General features: G+C 43.0%; 1 protein-coding gene across 2 annotated transcripts in view; it reads left to right on the top strand.

Annotated features, from left to right (window-relative positions):
• ccdc74b (coiled-coil domain containing 74B) overlaps positions 1–18,549 on the top strand; it is a 56,298-nt gene that overhangs the window by 36,581 nt on the left and 1,168 nt on the right. For both annotated transcript variants that reach the window (XM_072586999.1, XM_072586998.1), the window contains 4 exons: positions 882–1,023; positions 6,754–6,967; positions 7,534–7,634; positions 8,588–8,644. In XM_072586999.1, the coding sequence (XP_072443100.1) occupies positions 882–1,023; positions 6,754–6,967; positions 7,534–7,634; positions 8,588–8,644 (514 nt within the window). The remainder of the gene's footprint in view (positions 1–881; positions 1,024–6,753; positions 6,968–7,533; positions 7,635–8,587; positions 8,645–18,549) is intronic.

The following is an 18,549-nucleotide window of genomic DNA, read 5'->3' as shown; positions in this document are numbered from 1 at the left end:
GTGTGTGGAATAAACTGCCAGAGGAAGTGGTAGATGCAGGTACAGTTACAATATTTAAAAGACATTTGAATAAGTACATGAAAAGGAAAGGTTTGGAGGGATATGGGCTAAATGCAGGGAGGTGGGACTAGTTTGGTTTGGGAACATGGTTAGCATGGACTAGTTGGACTAAAGGTGTGCTTCCATGCTGTATGATTCTATGATTATGACTCTGTAACTGCAGAATATGGAAATCAGAAACAAATCAAAACAGTTCTGAAGAAGAGTCACTGGACCTTAAATATTAATTCTGCTTTCCATCCAAAGATACTGCCAGACCTGCTGAGTTTTTCCAGCAATTTCTATTTTTGTTTCAAATAAGTTGCTTGTTCACATGCCGTTTGTAATATTTGAGGAAACTTTTAAAACCAGCTTTGTTAGCATTTTAATCGCCTGGTCAATTTTAAATTAAATATAATGCATTATTGTTAAAGGCAATGTTTTCCCAAAATTCTTCCTTTGTGTTAAAAGCATTTAACTAATTCTCTAACCCAGACTGTAGTGTAGAAGCATCCTTACTGCAATACAAGAAAAACCTTTAAATGGGAACACAACTTGAACAAATAAGCCTAGCAGTCACCCCACTTCTGTAGGTGCTTCTTTAATGGCTGCTCAATGTTAATTTGCTATCATGATCTATCATGTTAAATTGAATGTTTTGGCTAATTTATTTGTAAAGATTACTTCTACCTGCTCTGCTTAGAAGAATAGTTCTCCAGTTTGAAGAATCATGCAATAAATGTTGGGCCGAAGGGCCTGTTTCCACACTGTAGGGAATTTAATCTAAATTCTCTGAAGCCTCTGACAATCTTGTCAGCAATTTCATTGTATTCTTCTTGCAGGTAGAAAGCATTCTCAGAAAGGTAATCAGCGCCGAGCTGTACAGCAAGAAGATCGGGTCAAGGAGCAAAGGATGGCACTGAAAGAGCCACAGAAGCACAACTCTGCTCGGCGAAAACTCTCCACAGAGGCAGCTAACAGGAGGTACAGTGCGATATCAGAAGTGCAAGAGGCTCTTCCATCCTGCAAGCTGGCCAGCCCATCATGGCCCACAATGAACCCCTGCAGTTGGTTATATTTGTTCTGATTGGGGTGGGGGGAGGTTGTGCTATATCAAGATTAAGCTTCCCAGTCTTTTTTATTTAGATTAGATTACTTACAGTGTGGAAACAGGCCCTTCGGCCCAACAAGTCCACACCGCCCCGCCGAAGCGCAACCCACCCATACCCCTACATCTACATTTACCCCTTACCTAACACTATGGGCAATTTAGCATGGCCAATTCACCTGGCCTGCATATCTTTGGACTGTGGGAGGAAACCGGAGCACCCGGAGGAAACCCACGCAGACACGGGGAGAACGTGCAAACTCCACACAGTCAGTCACCTGAGGCGGGAATTGAACCCGGGTCTCAGGCGCTGTGAGGCAGCAGTGCTAACCACTGTGCCACCGTCTTCATGCATCACACTGAGAATTGGACATTTTCAAACATCATGGATCCTAATCATAATATAATTATTGGGATTTGACCAGCGGTTTGTTGAAATGACAACCAAGTTAAGCACAGTTTTCAGGCCATAGAGGCTTAAGCATTAACTTACCATTTCAGGAGTCTGAATTAAAATCTAACTCTGATTGCTGGAATGAACATTTGAATTCAGCTCCTTGAATCTGATCTGCTATTCAATAAGATCACAGCCAATCTGAATGTGACCTCAAATCCACATTGCTGCTTGCCACCAAAACCTTTGTTAGTAAAACTTCTTCCTTAAAAAATTCCGATAACCTCACTATCAATCTCCAGGGAAGAGAATTCCTAAGACTCTGAGAGGAAAAAAATCTACTTCGCTTACATGAAAGACTCTTTTTCATGAAAGTAAGTGTCCATTGTTCTAAAGGCCAGTCTGAAAATGTCCTTCACCTGCTAGCTCTAAGGATCCTACATAAAATGGGCTGGCCAATCTCACTCAGGTTCCTGGTGGACATTGGCCTGCAGAACAAAACATGAGTTTACTTACAATCTTATCCAAATACTGTGGTATGGGGAATTATTTCCTCAGTACAAAATCCTCATTGGTGTAGGAGGGAGCCTTCTAGGGTTGGGACTACACTACATTGTTGGGGTAGATTAGAGGAAGCTTTACTGAGAACACTACTGCATCACTTCCCACAACTTAGACCAGTCATTGCCAATCATTAAACGCTGTTAATCACTAAGAACAGGATTGAGAGTATCTTGTGAAGTCACAGGAGTAACTATGACTCTCTTAAGGCGGGAGTAACTCTGACATAACCCCCTTAGGAAGGCGTACTTGCCGACTATGACGGTTTCGCATATTTTTGGCGCGTAGTTTGTGTCGTGCCTCCCTGCTGGCCCCGGCGGTAAGCCCAGCAATCCTGGCTGCTGGGTGACCAAACGACCAGAAAAAGTACGAGACGGCCATGGTCTAGACTGACCTGCTCTCAAACAACCAGTATGAGTCTTCCAATTTCAATGGAGCAGTCCGGCTGGGAAGCATCCCAGAAAAACAACCTCCCCGCAGTCTCGTCCACAACCGCGAGCTGTGATAAGTCATTAGGTTGTACATATTTAAAACCCGCAACAAGGTCCATCTCGGTCCAGACCGAGACAGTGACCTTGAGACGTTACCTCCTAGATTACAAGGAGCTGAGACTGGTCACCCCTCCCAGGGAGCCGGCTCACCCTGTAACAGATGACATAGATAACGTTGAAGAAGGCACCGTAAGGGCAGCCCATCCTGCGGTTGAGACAAGCATAGCCACCCAAACCTTCTACAACAAAAGTTATCGAGACATAATGCAGGGCGCAGACCTAAAAAAGACTATAAATGAGACTGGCGAGGAAACAGCTGATGCAACTGCCTTCATGGAAGGAGTTGTTATTGAGCCAGTGTGCGACAGAACATCTGTCTCAGAGGTAATCATCCACTATCCCGTTGATGGGCTGTTCTGCAAGGACTGGGACACCCTCTTCCCCACGCTGAGCCTGTTTAAGGCCCATGTGACTAAAGTGCACAGAATAAAGAATATCCGAACAAAATGTTCACGCTGCAGTAAAGCAGGAGAATACCATTCAATCACCTGCCATTATCCAAAATACAAAGGAACAAAACAACCCCCAATTGGGGACATTGCAGCGCATGTGACCAACGGTTTTCAACAAAGTCGGGCATTGGTCAACACGAGAGGCACAGACAGCCGGTTCTACGAAATGAGTAAAGCCTCAAACCGGCACCCAAAGTCAAGGGCAAACCTGGGAAAAGTGACCGCGTGTGGTCACAGGAGGATGTGGCACTCCTGAGGGAATTGGAGGTGAGATTTGCAGGATGCAAATTTATAAACAATTCCATTGCCAGCATCCTCAAAACCAAAACACCAAAGCAAATCTCAGACAAGTGCAGGCTCCTGGCAAGCACCCCAACGGAGGTCATGACCATCAGCGAGTCAATGACAGGTATAGACTCGCACGATTCCGAGGCAGAGAGTGTCCAGGAAAATTCCGAAGATCAAGCCCAACGCCAAAGAGCCAGCCGAAGAACACTGGCTTCGATCCCTAAATATAGAGACGTGGATGACCAGCTTACACAAGCTGAGGAGCTCTTGAGCGCAAGGAATGACCCGGACATGTTTGCCCTCGGAATCGGACTAGTGGGGAGTATTGCCGACCTACTAATGAATAGTAGGAAAAGACAGGACAAACACAAGAGGTCTCAAAAAGATCGGGCCCAGAAAGACAAAAGGACTGGTAGCAATACCGGAGCCAAAAAATGGTGGGCAGCACGTAAAGTGCTATTTAGAGCAACATAGCAGCTTTACAAAACTAACCGGCGCCAACTAGCTTGCGAGATCATGGGGGCGCCGACCTCATCCGCTTGTCCTCTCTCAAAAGAGGCGTTGGAGACATGTTTCCGTGAGAAACTGTCAGCACCAATTAAAAACTCAAACATAAATAAGTGTGCCCCATACACTGGCAAAGTTGACGACGGGTCCTTGATGAAACCCATTGAGGTAGAGGAGGTTGAAACGGCCATCAAGGGGATAGACGAGAACAGTGCTGCTGGACCAGACGACCTGAAACTGCAGGACATAAGAACAATCCATGAGCAAGAGGAAACTCGTTTACCCCGCCTCTTCTCCCTGTGGCTAAAGTCAAGCACGTTACCCGATTCACTAAAAAAAGAGTCGAACGGTCCTGATTCCTAAGTGCGAGGATAAGGACTGCTTGGAAAGCATCGACAACTGGCGACCAATAGCTATTGGTCCAATGCTGCTCTGGCTGTTCACAAAAATAATGGCAAAACGCCTAAGTGAAACAGTCAAAATAAACCCCAGGCAAAAGGGGTTCCTAGCAGCCACTCACGGATGCAATGGAAACATTGTCCTCGAAAATATCATTAAGGGAGCAAAGCACAATCGTAAGGACCTCGCAGTTGTCTTTGTCAATCTAGCAAAAGTGTTCGACTCGGTTGGGCACAAGCTATTGATCAAATCCTTGAAAAGAGCGAAACTACCCAAAGCCTTTGTAAGTCCCATCGAAGACCTATACACTGGCAACACAACAATGGTGGAAGGGAATGGAAACTTAACCACCCCAATAACCATTGAGAGGGGCGTAAAGAAGGGCGACCCACTCTCACCAATGTTATTTAACATCGCTTTGGATCCATTGGTATGCTCTCTGAGAAGGCCAACTCGGGGGTCTCCATGCCCCTGGGCGGCAGAAGAGTCAACTGCTTCGTGGATGACATTGCCCTTCTAAGCGACTCACACACCGGTATGGCTAGGAATCTGAAGCTGCTCCAGGCATACTGTGACCATACAGGCCTCAGTATTAACACAGCGAAGGGATTCCACTTCACTTTTAAAAGGAAAACCTTCTTGTACAATCACTTTGCAAACTGGAAGCTGCGGGACGAGTCCATAGCCTACATACCCCCAGGCGACACAGAGAAATACCTGGGTGCCTGTATCGATCCATGGGCAGTTGTGGCAGAAGGGGAATGGGAGGAGAAGCTTAAGTCCTGGATTAGAGGAATACAGGCAGCATCTCTCCGACCACGACAACGGCTGGAGATCCTAAAGATACATGTCATCCCCAGATTGTACTTCCACCTGATTCTGACAGAAGCGTTGCAGGCAACTCTAATAAAACTGGACCAAATAATCCGTAACACCACCAAAGAATTCCTACGCTTACCACCTCATACTGCTGACGGAGTGCTATACACTAGCAACAGGAACGGTGGTCTAGGCATCCCAAAACTGAACGTGCAAATTCCATCCGCAATTGTTCACAAATGCGAGGCACTAGACATGTCCAGTGATGTGGTCATTCGGGCCTCCTTTCAACATAAAGGAGAGAGCAACACAGAGACTGTTGTGGGACTCCGTGAGCTCAAGGTCCTGAAGGAAATTGAAAATTTCCAACCCAGTAGCCGCAGCAGCGGCGAAGGGGAAATCACCTGATGACCGCCATCCAAGACATCATGCCTGCACTCCAGGAGGCAAACGCGAGGCGACCAAAACCACCCAATAGGTATGCTGGCTGGAGGGAGTGGGAATTCGAAAATTGGCAAAAGCTGGAGTGTCAAGGGGCAGGCATCCAGTACTTTAGAGATGACAAGATCTCTAATTCTTGGACAAAAGCCGGAGTACAACAAAAATCCTATAGATTCACAAATAGCGTGCTCCTGCGGTGTAATCTATACCCGACAAGAGCCACACTATCTAGAGGAAGGCCAAACCGAAACAAACTATGCCGAAGGTATGAGACGGCAAACGAGACCATATCACACATCTCAAGATGCTGCCCATTCGTGAAAAATGCTCGGATTAAACGCCATAACAAGATCGCTGACCAGTTGCAGAAACACGTCAGTAAGTATGGCTGGACATCGTACGTGCCAAAGACGGTTCCCTATCTCATATTTAGAAAAGAGTAGAAGATTGTGGTTGTTGATGTCACAGTGCAGTACAAGAATGATAGCAAAGCACTGGAAACAGCATGGCGGGAAAAACAAGAGAAATATAAACACCTGAATGCCGAGGTCACGGAATTGACGGGAGGCATGGACCCCAAATACTTTGGCTTCGTGATGGGCGCACGAGGCAAGTGGCTGGATATGAATAACCCCCTCATGAAATTCCTCGGCATTGAGAGATATGATACGTTCGCCCAAAAGACATCAAGACTCACTCAGTCACTGACACTTGAACTCTTACAACTCTTCAGTGACAAGTGAGCAAATAACAGTAAACGGTGCGATAAGATCCTTCACTGAGACAAAGACCGGCCGAACCCCACCAAAAAAAAAACAAAAAACGGGGGAAGCCGGTCCACAAAATCCTACAACGTCACCAACATCAGTAGGTCCCTGCTAACAATGATGAAAACAACCAGCCTCATATATCACCAGTATCACCTGGTCCTTGGTCTGTGGTGATGCTAGACAGTACACAAACATCGACGAGCGATGTAAAGACTCGGAAAAGGCACTTCCCTGAGTGTTCCAAAATAAACTGTCTGTCTGAGTAGGATTTGAACCAGATCCAGTGGCAAGTGCCCTTGATGAGTCAATAATCCTCGCAATCAGCTCCTGAAAGTTCAATTTCCCTTAGGTCGATAGATAAAATCCGAAAACGCAACATTTGTCCAAGATATGTTTCAGACCAATGGTGATTCTTCTATTGTAGGAACAATGGATCTGAAGCCTCACAGCAATCCAGTTCAGTCTTACCTGTGCTGACTCTTCAACCAGAATTAGATGAGACACAGATACTTGTTACATCACTCACTCCCCTTTTGATCCAGATAGATCCTTCAGGATCACCTCGAGCTCCAACATTGCAGGAATGTGCAATCATCGTCCAACACTTGCATAATACCAACAGCTTACAGTCTCAGGAGGTAAGAATTTCTTGTTTACTGAGCTTTTAGCATTGTTATTCTCGTTGGGCTTAGCATCACTGTGCAATCCTGTTAGAGGGCTTTGTGTCATTATAACTTGAGGAAGTGCACTTTGTACCTTTGATAACTGCAGCTAACTGGATTGTATCATGTAATCTGCTCATTTTTAATAATAGATCTCTGAGCTTCAGCTGTTAACTGGCAGGTCATTTAACTTCAACAGATAAATTACAAAGATAAATAATAAAAATTACAAACTATGCTACCCTCAAAATAGCTATCTATACAGTTAACTCATTGTTCAGGAATTGAGACTGGAACCATTCACTAAGGCTTGTTTTATCATTGAGACATTTGGGACTTTACTTTTATCTGTGTTACAGTATTATCGCTAATTTCTGTTATAACGATCCAAATCTAAAGCTACTCTATCTATATGGGAAGACAGAGCACTAATTGCTTCCAGAGGTAGGAAATAAGTAAATATGCACTGGCCTCTGTCTCTGACCCTGTAGTGATCCTCCTCCTGTTTGTATCATCATTCACATTCAATTGTGTTGTTTTAGCTCCTGCGTTTGAAGACGAGCTTGAAAGACCTGCTATACTCCAACAAATGGACTCCGGATGCCTACCTCCTTGCTAAGGCTTACCTAGCTGATTTGAGTCAGTGAGTTATTGGAATGTTTATTCCAATCTTGTGGGAAATACAGTACTGTTTAATAACTAAAGTATGAATAGATGGAGACTCGCTTGGGATCAACTTGAGCAAATTAGAATTAATTTATGTACTATCACTGTTGCTCACCACATATAATTTTCTAACTCTTAAATATCCCGTTCTATAAATGAGCACATTGCATATTGCAGGTTGTCTTCCAAAGAAAGGTTGGACAGGCTGGACTTATTTTTTCACTAGAGCTCTGCAGAGTGAGGGGTGATTTGACTGAGGTTTATAAGATCTCATGATCTTATTATGGTGGACATGGAAGAGATATTTATTCTTATCGAGAGTTAGGAGATACTTTTAAATTAGGGTACACCTAATTTTAGACTAGAGATATTTCTTTGAGGGTTCTGTAACTTCAGAGTTCTCTGTCTCAGAAGACAGTGGAGACAGAGTCATTGAATATTTTTAAGTTGGAGGTGGACAGTTTTTTTGTTAGGCTATTGAGAGTAGACAAGAATGTAGAATTCAGAACACAGACTGATCAGCAATAATCTTATTGAATAACAGAGCAGCCTTGAAAGGCTGAATAGCCTACTTCTGCTGATTCGTATTCTTCACACAGTGACAATCACTTCTAAAGCAGAAGATTACCATGGTGAATCAAATCACTGCCAGTTGTTGATTGCATTTCAACTTTAGCCAATGTAAAAGTCTCCAGATTTCATTCTGACTCCATGCAGCCCGTGATCTCTTCCTGCCAGGCATCCACATCAATTTGGTAGGAGGCTACATAAGTGTAACAGCTTAGTCCTTGTGATATTTTGTGCAAAAGGGGAAGAATGATACAATTACTTATCCTCAACGAGAGCTGCTCAGGGAGCGGTGTATTGTTAAAATAATAAGATATATGAAATGGTTCAGAGTGAGTAACTTTATGTTTGTTTTCCTCTCAGGGACCGGGATGTTGTGCAGCTTCCCAAAGTGCCTTTGAAAGAACCACCAAAAAAACTGTAAGTTTACTGAGCATTTTGGTGTCAACCTGAAGCCTTTTTCTGTGCACAAGTCAATAATGAAAGAACTTGAGATCAAGAAGTGTCAGGCCGTTTTCCCACTTTATATGTTACACTGACCTTAGTCATTGGTAATTCAGACATGGCAAATTTAAAACAGCCAAGGGAATGAAGAGTCACTTCAAGGAGCAAGCTAAAATGTTTTCAGTTATGTGAGGCTGGGTATCCTACAGCCTGACTCTGTTGTCGCATCTCTTGTGGGAACACCACACTGGGAATCAATAGCTCCGCTATTCCATGAATCATCACAAGTGTGCAGATGAGTAGTGTAATTCTAGGCTGTTTAGCATCTGGCTGTAACCAGTACCTAAGAAAGAAGGAACTCCTGTCAGTTTTCAGCATTGAACAAGTAAAACAGAAACTTATCATTATAACAAACCTATCCTCAAACATGTAGCAAATTGGATTATTAATCAGCAATGAAAAATTAAACTGTACCCTCTTTAAATCCAAACACTTACATAAATAGGATAGACAAGACAGATGGGGCAATAGAACCTGATAAATAACTCCGCGTCTCCCCTAATGAATAATGCTAGGATGCAATATTTATAGGAACTGCAACATTTTCTTATCTCATCCAAACTTCTTACATAGGTCCAGGCAGCGTAGGGGCAGAGGTGTGCACAATTGAACCCAGTCTTGCAGTTAATGCCTGCAGGGATGAGTCAGATGTTGTAGCTGTTTTTCACTGACCAATGAAGACCAATATCCCATACACTTTATTAATCACTTTCTCACTTCCATAAAAATCCTGGTCTGTCTGCTCCTGCACTCACTTTAGAATTTTTTTTCCCAGTTGTCTTGCCACGTTCTTCCAAACAAAATGTTTATTTCACACTTTGCTGCCTTTAATTTCTTCTGCCACATGTCTGCCCATTTTACCAATCTGTCTCTGCCCTCTGGAAATCTATCACTATCCTCTACACTGTTTACAATCCAAGTTTTGACTCCTCTGGAAATTTTGAATTTGAGCTCTGTACATTCAAGTCTAGGTCACTAATATGGATTGAGAAGACACGTGGCCCCAACACTGACTCCTGGGGAACACCACAATGCATTTTCCTCAATCCAAAATTATAACTTTTCAATACACTCTGCTTTCTGACACTCAGCTAACTTTGTCTTCATTATAATGCTATCCCTTCTGCACCATGGGCTTCAACTTTGCTGACAAGTCTGTTTTGTGGCATTGTATCAAATTCCTTTGAAAGTCTATGTGCACCACATCAATCACATTATCCTTATCAACCCTCTCTGTTCCTGCAAAGAACTCAAACAAATAAGTTAAATATGATTTTCCCTTAATTCACACTGGCTTTCCTTAAGTAATCCTTAACTATCCAAAAAAAGGAGCAAGGCGTCGCCAGTTTCCACTTTTACTTCCCTTAATATTCTGGGAATAATCTAGTCCTGGAGATTTAAGTACAACAATCTCTCTAATACTGTGTTATTGTATTTTAGCCCATCCAGTTCTCAGCTGCACCTTTGAGCAAAGTTTTGCATCTGACTTTACCAAGGAAGAAGGTAGATGTTATCAAACAGATATTGTGTGTCCTTGATAAGTATGTCCCTGTCAGGCAGGGAGGAAGTGATAAGGTAAGGGAACCCCATCTGAGAAGAATGAGATATGAGATATTAGACTTCAAAGGATTGAGGTTAGTAAGGAAGAGGTGTTATCAATTTTAGAAGGAGTGAAAGTAGACAAGTCCCGTAGGCCAGAAGGGGACTCTCTGGGAAGCGCGGAAGGAGGTGTTGGAACCTTTAACTTTGATCTTTGGTTCGTCATTGTCTACAGGTTTAGTGTCAGAGGACTGGAGGATTGCAAATGTTGTGCCCTTGTTTAAGAAGGGCAATGGAGATGACCAGGTAATTACAGACCAGTCAGCCTTACGTCTGTTGTAAGAAGAGTTTTTGAAAGGATTATAAGAGATATGATTTGATTGCAAATAGTCAACGTCGTTTCATCAAGGACAGGTCATGTCTCACAAACATCACTGAGTTTTTCAAGAAGGTGACCAAGCATATGGATGAGGGTAGGGCAGTTGACATGATATATATGGACTTCAGTAAAGCATTTGATAAGGTTCCATATGGTAAGCTTTTGGAGAAAATTCAGAGGCAAGGGATTGAGGGTGATTTAGCAGTTTGGATTAGAAACAGGCTTTCTGAAAGAAGGCAGCGAGTGGTGGTTGATGGAAAATATTCAGCCTGGAGTTCGGTTACTAGGTAGTGTGCCACAAGGATCTGTTTTGGGTCCACTGCTGTTAGTCATTTTTATAAATGACTTAGATGCAGGCATAGGTGGATGGATTAGTAAATTTGCAGATGACACTAAAGTCAGTGGAGTAGTGGACAGTTTGGAAGAATGTTACAGGTTGCAGGGGGACTTGGATAAACTGTAGAATTAGGCTGAGAGGTGGCAAATGTAGCTAAATGTGAGGTGATTCACTTTGCGAAGATAACAGGAAAGCAGAATACTGGGTCAGTGGAAAGATTTTTGGTAGTGTGGATGTGCAGAGGGATCTTGGGGTCCATGTACATAGATCCCTGAAAGTTCCCACCCAGGTTGATAGTGCTGTTAAGAGGGCATACAGTGTGTTCGGTTTTATTGGTATAGGGATTGAGTTCCGAAGCCGTAATGTCATGCTGCAACTATGTCATGCCTGGCCGCACTTGGAATATTGTGTACAGTTCTGGTCGCCATATTTCGGGAAGGATGTGGAAGCATTGGAAAAGGTGCAGAGGAGATTTACCAGGATTTGTCTGGTCTGGAGGGAAGGTCTTATGAGGAAAGGCTGAGAAAATTGGGTCTGTTCTCATTGGAAAGAAGAAGGCTAAGAGGAGATTTGATAGAGACATACAAGATGATCAGAGGATTAGATAGGGTAGACAGTGAAAGTTTTTTTCCTAGGATGATGACATCAGTTTGTGCAAGAGGGCATAACTACAAATTGAGGGGTGATAGATTTAACTCGGTAAAAACAATGACTGCAGATGCTGGAAACCAGATTCTGGATTAGAGTGGTGCAGGAAAAGCACAGCAGGTTAGGCAGCATCCGAGGAGCAGGAGAATCAACATTTCAAGCATAAGATCTTGATGAGGGGCTTATGCCCAAAACGTCGATTCTCCTGCTCCTTGGATGCTGCCTGACCTGCTGTGCTTTTGTAGCACCACACTCTTGACTCTGATCTCCAGCATCTGCATTCCTCACTTTCTCTTAGAAAAAGCTATAAACAACTTTCGGATACACTTTCATGTTAGCTGCCAATCTGTTCTCATACTCTGTCTTTGCAGCTCTTATTTCTTTTTCCACTCCCCCGAGGAATTCACAGAATGGTGCAGAACGACACCATTTGGTCCATATTGTCTCCACCAGCTCATTAAATGAGCATCATTACCTAGTGCCAATCTCCTTGCACATTATTTTATCCAGTCATCCAATGTCCTCCTGAATGTTTCATATTTTATATATTCAGCTTTGTCCTTTGTTGTATCATCCACTTGACATCTGTCATATGTACCCTTTCATATTACTTTCCACCTGTTTGGTCAGCCAGGGATTCGGGCTTTCCCACTATTCCCCACATGCGAATATACCTGAACTATATCCTCTTAAGAGGCAATCCACAGCCTCCCAACCTTTGATTCTAATCTCCTGGAGCCAGCTCCATTGCCCTCTTGAAATTAGCTCTCCGCTCAAGTTTATTTTGGATTACTCTTTGTCTTTTTCAGGAGCTAACATAACCAATGCTACAGTCACTTGCTCCTAAATGTTCCTCACAGACACTTGATCCATTTGTGCCACCTCATTCCCCAGGACCAGATATCACACTGCCTCCTTTCTCACTGGACTGGAAATATGTGGATATATAAAATTCTTAAATATAAATCTTCTCCTCCTCTGTACTTTATTCTCTTATTGTTCCAAACTACATTACGATGATTCAAATCCCCCATAATAAATAACTACTTTGTGGTTTAAGACACCTCTCTTCTTACAAATGTGTGTCTTTAAATCTTTCCTACTCATTGGTAGCTGTAGACTCAGTACCTGGAGGTGTGATTGCCTTATCATAGAATTCCTACAGTGTGGGTACAAGCCATCAGGCCCAACAAGTCCACACCGACCCTCTGAAGAGTATCCCACACCGACCCATTTCCCTCCCCCATTACTTTACATTTCCCCTGACTAATGCACCTAACCTATACACTATGGACAACTTAGCATGGCCAATTCACCTAACCTACACATCTTCCTCCCAATGGGAGGAAACCAGAGCAACCACCAAGAAACTCACGCTGACACAGGGAGAATGTGCAAACTCTGCACAGACAGTTGCCTGAGGCTGGAATCGAACCCAGGTCCCTAGCACTGTGAGGCAGTAGTGCTAACTACTGTGCCACTTGAAAGGTAGTACAGGCTAAGCTTGTGTCTGCTGGAGTTTTCAAGAGTAAGAGGTAATTTGATTGCAACATTTGAGGGGTTTTGACAGAGGATATTCCTTCTTATGGAGAATCCAGCTGGGAGGTGTACGGAAAGCTGGATGACTAGAGAAATTGAGGTTTTGGTTAAGAAAAAGAAAGAAGCATACTTCAGGTATAGTCAGGAGAGATTGAATGAATCCTTAGAAGAGTATAAAGGCAGTAGGAGTATACTTAAGAGAGAATTCAGGAGACCAAAAAGGGGACATGTGATAGCTTTGGCAAATGGGGTTAAGGAGAATCCAAAGGGACTTTACAAATACATTAAGGACAAAAGGGTAACTAGGGAGAGAATGGAGCCCCTCAAAGATCAGCAAGCCGGCCTTTGTGTGGAGCTGCAAGAGATGGGGGAGATACGAAACAAGTATTTTGCATCTGTGTTTACTGTGGAGAAGGACATGAAAGATATAGAATGTGGGGAATTAGGTGGTGACATCTTGAAAAATGTCCATATTACAGAGGAGGAAGTGCTGGATGTCTTGAAATGCATAAAAGTGGATAAATCCCCAGGACCTGATCAGATGTCCCCGAGAACTCTGTGGGAAGCTGGGCCTCTGTGGGAAGTGTTTGCTGGGCCTCTTGCTGAGATATTTATATCATCGATAGTCACAGATGAGATGCCGGAAGACTGGAGGTTGGCTAATGTGGTGCCGCTATTTAAGAAGGAGGTAAGGAAAAGCCAAGGAACTGAGCGGTGAGTCTGACCTCAGTGGTGGCCAGGTTGTTAGAGGGAATCCTGAGGGACAGGATTTACATGTATTTGAAAAGGCAAGGACTGATTAGGGATAGTCAACATGGCTTTGTGCATGGGAAATCATGTCTAACAAAATTGATTGAGTTTTTTGAAGAAGTAACAAAGAGGATGATGAGGGCAGAGCAGTAGATGTGATCTATATGGACTTCAGTAAGGCATTCGACAAGGTTCCCCATGGGAGACTGGTTGGCAAGGTTAGATCTCATGGAATACAGAGAGAACTAGCCATTTGGATACAGAATTGGCTCGAAGATAGAAAACAGAGGGTGGTGGTGGAGGATTGCTATTCAGACCAGAGGCCTGTGACTAGTAGTATGCCACAAGGATCAGTGCTGGGTCCCGTACTTTTCATCATTTATATAAATGATTTGGATGTGAACATAGGCGATACGGTTTGTAAGTTTACAGATGACACCAAAATTGACTGGATAGTGAAGAAGATTACCTCAGAGTACAACGGGATCATGAAAAGATGGACCAATCGACTGAGCAGTGGCAGATGGAAGTTAATTTAGATAAATGCAAAGATGCTGCATTTTGGAAAAGCAAATCAGAGCAGGACTTATACACTTAATGGTAAGCTCCTGGAGTGTGTTACTGATCAAAGAGCCCTTGGAGTGCAGGGTTATAGTTCCTTGAAAGTGGAGTTGCAGGTAGATAGGGTAGTGAAAAATCCTTTATTAACCAGATCATTGAGGATAGGAGTTGGGAGGTCATGTTGTGGCTGTACAGGACATTGGTTAAGCCACTTTTGGAATATTGCATGCAATTCTAGTCTCCTTCCTATCAAAAGAATGTTGTGAAACTTGAAAGGATTCAGAAAAGATTTACAAGGATGTTGCCAGGGTTGGAGGATTTGAGCTACAGGGAGAGGCTGAACAGGCTGGGGCTGTTTTCCCTGGAGCACTGGAGGCTGAGGGATACCTTATAGAGGTTTATAAAATCATGCAGGGCATGGATAAGATAAATAAACAAGGTCTTTCCCTGGGTTGTGCGAGTCCAAAACTGGAGGGCCTAGGTTTAGGGTGAGAGGGGAAAGATATAAAAGGGACCTAAGGGGCAACTTTCTCACACAGAGGGTTGTGCGTGAATGGAATGAGCTCCCAGAGAAAGTGGTACAATTTACAGCATTTAGAAGGCATCCAGATAGGTATATGAATAGGAAGGATTTAGAGAGATATGAACCAAGTACTGGCAATTGGGACTAGATTAGGTTAGGATATTTGGTCAGCATGGACAAGTTGGACCGAAGGGTCTGTTTCCATGCTGTACATCTCTATGACTCTAATCTAGAATGGTTTAAAAATCCGATGTTGAGGTGAAATATTTTCTATGATGGTCATGAACCATAGAGTCATACATCACAGAAACAGACCCCTCAACACTTCTGGTCACCTCGTTATAGGAAGGATATTATTAAGCTGGAGTGGGTTCAAAGGAGATTTACCAGGATGTTGCTGGGTATGGAAAATTTGAGATATAAAGAAAGGCTGAATAGGCTGGAACTTTTTTCACTGTAGCGTAAGAGGTTTACAAAATAATGAGGAGTATAGATAGAGTTAATGCTGGTTGTCTTTTCCTTTGGATGGGGGATTTCAAAATTAGAGTGTACATTTTTAAGGTGAGAGGAGGTCAAGTCGGGCAAATGTTTTACACTGAGGGTGGTTTGCATGTGGAATGAACTTCCTGAGGATGTGGTGGATCTGGGGTCCAATTACAATGTTTAGAAGACATTTGGATAAGTACATGAATAGGAAGGGTTTGGAGGCATATGGGCCAGGAGCAGGCAGGTGGGATTAGTTTGGGATAATTTTCAGCATGAATTGGAATTTTCTTCCTGAAAAAGTGAAGCAGAAATTAGGATTAGCAGAATCCTTGAATTATTTTTAAGGCAGAAGATAAATAAATTTTGAAGACCATAAAACCACAAGAAAAACAAGAGTTGCCATTTCAAGTCCAGTATGACTCTTCTACAGAAGAAGAACTCTGAAGAAGAGCCATAATGGACTTGAAACCCATTAACTCTGTTTCTCTCTCCAGAGTCTGCCACACTTGCTGAGTTTCTCCATCATTCTCTGTGTTTGTCTCAAACTTCCAGCATTTGCAATATTTTGTTTTTATTCGAGCAGATGGTCCTCCACTCCACTTTTCCTGTCTTATCCCAGAACACTTGATTCCCTTACTGTATAAAAATCTGCCCGAATCAATCCTGAATGCACTTTAGGACCCAGACCCTATAAGATAAGGAATTCCACAGATTCACTATTCTCTGAGAGAAAAACTCCCTCCTGAAACCTCTCTGGTCCTAGATTCGCCCACAAGGGGAGGCAACCTATGCACATCTGCACTGTCAAAACTCATAAAATTCTTATGTTTCAATGAGGTCTCCTCTCATTCTTCTAAACTCAAATGAGTACAAGCCCAACGTGCTCAACCTCTCCTCGTAAGAAATTACCTCCAATTCTGAAATCAACCTGGTGAAACTTTTCTTGTTAAAATACCAAAAGAACTGCAGATGCTGGAAATCTGAAACGAAAACAGAAATTGCTGAAGAATCTTAGCAGGTCTGGCAGCATCTTTAGACAAAAATCAGAATTAACATTTTGGGTCTAGTGACCCTTCTTCAGAACTGATGGCAGGTAGGAAAAGGATAGTTTTTATACAAAAGATAGAGTAGGATGAAGGGGGGAGAGTAAACAATAGATGGAGCCCAAAATGAGAGAAAAGCAATTGACAAAGGAGTGATTAATGATCAGGCTAGGGGAATGAACAGCTGGTAATAGATTCATATATTCGTATGGTGCAGAAAAGGCTATTCAGCCCAGCAAGTCCACATTGTCATAACTACTATTAAAGATGTGCAAATCCTAACTTCCTGAGCTTGTGACATATCCCTGAATGTTCAGATATCTCAAGTGCTTATCCAAATATTTTTTAAAGTTTGTAAGGTTTCCGGCTTCACCTACCTTCCAGATTCCCACCACCTGCTGAGTGAAAAAGTATTTTCCCATATCCCCTCTGAATCTCCTGCCACTTATCCTCAAACTGTGCCCTCTTGTGATTGACCCTTAAAATCAAGAGGAACAGCTGCTTTCTATTCACCCTGTCCATACCTTTCATAATCTTATACCCCCTCAAACTTTTCTACTCTAAGAAACATCCCAACCTATCCTTAGCTCAATTTCTCCATCCAAGACAACATCCTGGTGAACCTCCTCTGTGCTATACTCCCCGAGTGGTATCAGAACTTTCTTGTAGTGGGATGACCAGAACTGCACACAGTACTCCAGCTGTGGTCTAACGAACACTTTATACAGCTCCAACATTATCTCCTTGCTCTTATGCTCTGTGCCACGACTGATAATATGGCGGCATATGTATCCCATATGCCACCATAACTATCCTATTCACGTGCTCTGCTGACTTCAGGGATGTGTGAATAATTAACCCAAGATCCCTCTGTTCCTCTAAGCCACCCAGTGTCCTGCCATTCATTAAATACTCCCTCATCTTGTTTCTTTTTCCAAGTGTATCACCTTGCACTTATTAGGGTTAAATACCATCTGACACTGATCTGTCCACCTGACCAACCCATCTACATCTTCCTGTAACCTATAAACATCTTCTTCACAACCAGTCTTAGTGTCATCTCCAAATTTGCTTAACGTTCCCCCGACATTTTCATTTATGTATATAATAAAAAATAAGTGTCTCAGTTCTGACCCTTGTGGTACACCTCTGGACACTGGTATCCAGTCACTCGAACAGTCTTCTACCACTACCCTTTGTGCCAATTACTAAACCAGTTTTTGATCCATCTTGCCATGTTTCCCTGAATTCTATGTGCTTTAACCTTCTCAATCAGTGTTCTATATGGAATCTTGTCAAAAGCTTTGCTAAAATTCATATAAATTACATCAAGTGAATTTTCCTCCTCAACAAGTGATCACATTTTTTAAAAATTCTAACAAATTTGTTAGGCAAGACCTCCCTCTGACAAAGCGAGCAAACCTACATCCAAAACTATGCTGACTATCTCTAATTAACCCAAATGGCTATTAATTTGCTCCTTCAAGTTTTTCTCCACAAGTGTCCCTACCGTAGGGAGTGGGGTGAAGCATGGGGAGAGGTGCGCAAGCCCTAAAGTTGTTGAACTCCATATTAAGTCCAGAAAGCTGCAGAATTCCTGAGCGGAAACTGACGTGTTCTTCCAGCTTGCGCTGAGCTTCTTGTTCCTAGTTTACATTTTGTTTCTCTCTAATGTTCCCAAATTCCTGCTAGGGTACTTTAAACTCTCCCTAATGGCATAAGGAAAACACATTGGTCCTGGCTTTACTCACATGCACCTGGTCCCATCTCTCTCAGTGCTGGTCTCAATGTCCCAGGAATTTAATAACCTCCCTCTTGCACAATCTCTCTCGCCACACACTCCTCTGCTTGAAGATGACAGCCAGTAATCTGGAAATTACAATCAGAGGCCCTGCTTGCTAGTTTCTTTCCTAGCTCCCTAAACTTTGCGTGTAACACCTCATCACTTTTTCGACATATGTCATTGGTACAGTCATGGCCTGCAACTGCTGACTGTTCATCCCCGAGAATGCTCTG

This window comes from Chiloscyllium punctatum, chromosome 17, assembly GCF_047496795.1.
Source record: "Chiloscyllium punctatum isolate Juve2018m chromosome 17, sChiPun1.3, whole genome shotgun sequence".
In the NCBI taxonomy this organism is placed as follows: domain Eukaryota; kingdom Metazoa; phylum Chordata; class Chondrichthyes; order Orectolobiformes; family Hemiscylliidae; genus Chiloscyllium; species Chiloscyllium punctatum.
The sequence above is the reverse complement of the archived record's forward strand: the minus strand, read 5'-3'. Positions and strand labels throughout refer to the sequence as shown.